Below are 4,299 nucleotides of genomic sequence, written 5' to 3'. Positions count from 1 at the left end.
ATGCGGGCAGTACGGGAATTCGCTTCCCAAGAGGCACGATGTTAATGCTGTTGCCACCGTGCCTCATAGTTTCTCAGCGAAAAGTGAGCGACTTGAGACAATATCTGAAACTTTTTTAAAAATCACGCGCCTTCTGGGGAAGCTTGGCTTGACAGAATTGTGGCTACTTACTTCTTTACCTTTGATTATGCTTTTCATTAGACTGACCTTGATCAAGTACAAAAACTGTTAAATGCACATTGCTTGAGAGTGGGTTTAAAATTAGTCTTTTCCTTCCCGCCCTGGCAGAGATTATAAACACACATTTAAAAGCTTTTTTTTCTTCCCCCACCCATTCCTCCACCACTTCTACCTGCAACGCCTGACTCGGAGACAAACAAGTTTGATGTTCAAACCAAACTCCCCCGACGGCAGAAGTGGGACGCGGGGGCATGGCCAGCCGGGTTCTGCCCCAGTGCTCCTCCAGCAGCCGTCCCCGCGAGGTACACACCCACCTGGGTGTGACCCAGCGCAACAGCCTCGAAGGATGGGCTCAAAAAAGGTCTTCCATATATAGTTTTATATAAAATAAGGTTCTTTCAATCTATTTGTTCATTTAGGCAATAAAAGTCGGATTAATAATTTTAACACTGACACCTCTTACAGCATCTCACTAATTATTCTCTGATAAGTACTGTTGTTGAGAAGTGTTTCTTCCAACTCTAGCTGCAGCTAAGCAAGCAATCTTCCCTTTTTCTCGCTCGAATCCACAGCCTACTCGCCACAGCGCAGTACGTTTTGGGGATAGATATGAATTGCTGCACCGTTCATTGATTCCTACTAATGAGCCGGTCTAAACCAACACTGGCGCTAAGTAGCCCGTCTCTAAGCGTACAGACGATGTACAGTTCTTTACCAGACTGGCTGGTTCTTTACGTGTTTTCTATGAGCCACATCGTGGCGAGTAGCAAGAATTGACAGTAACGATTTGGAGAGGAGAGCGTAGGATTTTTTTGCCTCTCTCGTTTTTGCACTAGTCTTTGCATAGCGTCTTAAACATAATGACAGGAATGATAAAAAATTATTTCAAAGGGCCTGTACTTCCCGCTTGCTGCCTCGCGGGGCTAGCTCGAGGGCATTCGGCCTGCCACGGGGACGAGAAAAGACCTCTTCCCGCTTTACATCTCTCCCTGTGGTGAGGTCCCCTCGGAGGGCCTTCACACCTACTGCTGTAAGCTGGGCTGTGCAGGAGCGAGAGGTCAAGAAGGAGGAGGATGGATAGAGGGGCTATGAAAGGGGTGGAGGGAAGCTGGAGTGGGAGGTGGGAGGAGGAAGCTTTCCTACTCGGGCCGCTGTTCCCTGCCCTATGGAAAGCACATTTTGGTCTCATACGGAGTTTCCTCAGCCCCCTGGCTCCACCTCACCCTGATGAGATGTGAGAGGGGAGTCGGGAGCCGCTTCTCGCTCCTTTTCCATGAGCCGCCAAGTCTCCAAGCGGCTGTCATGTGATAGCAAGAGAGCAGGAACTGCGGGGGTCTCGCCACTCGGGCACCATTACAAAACTGCGCCGGAGCGCACAAGCCCTGCCAGCAGCCACGGCGGCCGCCTCCCCGCTCGCCTCCTCTCCCCGCCGACTCCCGGCGCTCGCTGCTGCCGCAAACTTCTAAGGGGACACCAGACTGAGCGGTGAGAGGGATATTTTTATTTCCTTCTTTCCTATCTCTGCAGACGTCAGGGGTAATTTCATGCTCCCGAGCCCTTGGTGCCTGAGGAGCATCAACTCCAACCGAGCGCTCTAGGCGACAGGGGGGAAGCCCGGGAGACTCGGCGGCCTCCAGAAGAGAAGTGGGACTCCAGCGGGGGCCGGGATCTCCCTCTGGCACGTAGCCCCCGAGCCCCCGCGGCCTGGGCGGCAGCTGTCCCTCCCGCAAGCTGAGGGGCGTTGAGGCAAGCGCGTCCCGCGGGGAGAGGCTGCTGGAGGAAGCCGAGCTCGGAGCTCCCTGGCTGGCCGCCCGGCGGTCGCTGTCGCGTGTGGCCCGGGCAGGTGGAGCCCAGGATGTAGAGGCGGCGGCGGGGCAGGGCAGTGAAGTCCCCGGATCCCAAGCCCGCCGTGCGCGGCATTGAGGGGTGTCTAGTCCGGAGCGGCGGGATCGTGCGGCCCCGGGAGCGCCGTGGCGGGGCGGCAATGCCCAGGCCGGGGAAGAGTTCGTACAGCGACCAGAAGCCGCCCTACTCTTATATCTCCCTGACGGCCATGGCCATCCAGCACTCGGCCGAGAAGATGCTGCCCCTGAGCGACATCTACAAGTTTATTATGGAGCGGTTCCCTTACTACCGGGAGCACACCCAGCGTTGGCAGAACTCCCTCCGCCACAACCTCTCCTTCAATGACTGTTTCATCAAGATCCCTCGTCGACCCGACCAGCCGGGCAAAGGCAGCTTCTGGGCGTTGCACCCCGACTGCGGGGACATGTTTGAGAACGGCAGCTTCCTCCGCCGCCGCAAGCGCTTCAAGGTGCTGCGCCCCGAGCATCACCTGCCCGGCGGCGGCGGCGGCGGCGGGGCGGGCGGCGGCGGTCCCGGCAAGCCCCCGGCGCCCACCCCTCACATGGTGCACTACTTCCATCCGCACCCGCACCCGCCGCCTCCCCCGGGCAAGGTGCCGGGGCTGGGGGGCTCCGACGCGGCTGTGGCTGCGGCCGCGGCCGCCGCCGCGGTGGGAAGGCTGCCGCAGTTCTCGCCCTACGGGAGCAGCCAGCCCTCGGGCTTCAAGCACCCCTTCGCCATCGAAAACATCATCGGCAGAGATTACAAGGGTGTGCTGCAGGCCGGCGGGCTGCCGCTGGCCTCGGTCATGCACCACCTGGGCTACCCGGTGCCCAGCCAGCTCAGCAGCGTGGTGAGCTCCGTGTGGCCGCACGTGGGGGTGATGGACTCCGTGACCGGTGTACCCGTGTCCCCCGACTACGGGCCCTTCGGCATGCCCGTGAAGGCGCTCTGCCATCCGCCGGCACAGACCATGCCAGCCGTCCCGGTGCCCATCAAGCCGGCGCCGGCGTTGCCCGCTGCCTCGGCCATCCCGGCTCTGACGGTCGCCGCCTCGCAGATCTGTCCCTCCGCTTCCCCGGCTGCTGCATCACTGCTGGAACAGACCGTGAGCAGCAACCCCGAGGGCAAGAGCTCCCTCCACTCAGTCCTGGTGCACTCCTAAAGAGCAGGGGCTCGGGGGGAGAGAAGCCCCCAGGCTCCCGGGGGAGAGGACGGGGGGATCCAGGGCATGCGTGCGGAAACCCGATCGATCTCATGACTATACCTCTGCTGGTGTCTGTGTTTATATCTTGTACTATCAGATTATTTGAGAGCCAGGTCGCAGGTAAGACCTTTTATCGTCGTTAAATGTCATTAGTGGTGGAGAGGCGATGTGAAAAATCACAGCCGGGGCCGAAGGGGCTGGCTCGGAGGAAAGGGCCGGGGGCGAAGTTCTCCCCGCCAGCCTGAGGCACGGGGCGACCATGCAGCCTGGGCTCACCGCCGAGCCCCTACCCCGGGGCAGTCACCCCGGAGGCCCCACGGAACCCGAGCTTCGAGAGGAGAATTGCTGCAGTCGGCCGGCGAATAGGGAGAGCAGAAGGATAAAACCCTTGCTGAGGTCTGCTTCTCCCTCTTCCACGAGAGACAGGAAACCTCTGCTCCACCGTCCTGTAGATCTTGCCACGGAAGAGGTGGGCTAAGTGGTTACCTTAGGCCCTGGCCAGCTCCGGGGCCCCGCGACGTGTAATACTTGTTGCTTAAAGAGTAATCGTTAAATATTTCGATTAAGTAATGGGAATTTAAGTGATAACGGCACTGACGGCGAAGGGTTCCGTTGACTAACGATCACTTGGGCTTCCCCTTCAGACTTTTATAATCCATCCTATTATACCTTAGAAGGGACTGAAGCGTCACCTGGCCTCTCAAACTGTGTGTGAGTGTCCGAATTCCCTAATTTCTCATTAAAATAAAAACAGCCCGGCGATTCGTAGATTGTGCTTTTCACATCACCTTTCACCGCTCACAGACACCACTATTTTGTACGTGTTGCTTGGCGTTTCTTCCACGTGAATGTGAACACAAAAACCTGCGGGGGAAGGGGGGAGGGCGAGGAGTGAAAGAGGTGAGGGAAAGTGGGGGAAGACGACAGGAAAATAGTTTAGAAGTTATTCGGGAAAAGCACTTTACTGAAAACAACCTTCCGATAGACGATAAGTCTGTGCTGAGGGATCAGAAGTCAGAAATCAGAAGTCAGCGAGCGAGGTGCTGGGCTGATGAATCCCGGCTGAT

At 57.9% G+C, this 4,299-nt stretch overlaps 1 protein-coding gene across 3 annotated transcripts; it reads left to right on the top strand.

Moving 5' to 3' along the window:
- The first annotated feature begins 2,164 nt into the window (after positions 1-2,164).
- On the top strand, positions 2,165-3,190 carry FOXB2 (forkhead box B2). 3 transcript variants are annotated; one of them, XM_086868284.1, is made up of 2 exons: positions 2,165-2,511; positions 2,614-3,190. In XM_086868284.1, the coding sequence occupies exons 1-2, from the start codon at positions 2,165-2,167 to the stop codon at positions 3,188-3,190; spliced, it is 924 nt and encodes a 307-aa protein (XP_086724410.1). The 3 variants fall into 3 exon arrangements, with proteins under 3 accessions (XP_086724410.1, XP_086724409.1, XP_086724408.1); XM_086868283.1 differs by having other exon boundaries at positions 2,165-2,522; positions 2,625-3,190; XM_086868282.1 differs by having other exon boundaries at positions 2,165-3,190.
- The last annotated feature ends 1,109 nt before the right edge of the window (positions 3,191-4,299 follow it).

The sequence above is a fragment of the Cyanistes caeruleus genome, chromosome Z (genome assembly GCF_971803275.1).
Source record: "Cyanistes caeruleus chromosome Z, bCyaCae1.hap1.1, whole genome shotgun sequence".
Classification (NCBI taxonomy): Eukaryota; Metazoa; Chordata; class Aves; order Passeriformes; family Paridae; genus Cyanistes; species Cyanistes caeruleus.
Note: the sequence above shows the minus strand (reverse complement) of the source record. Positions and strands in the feature narration are given on the sequence as shown.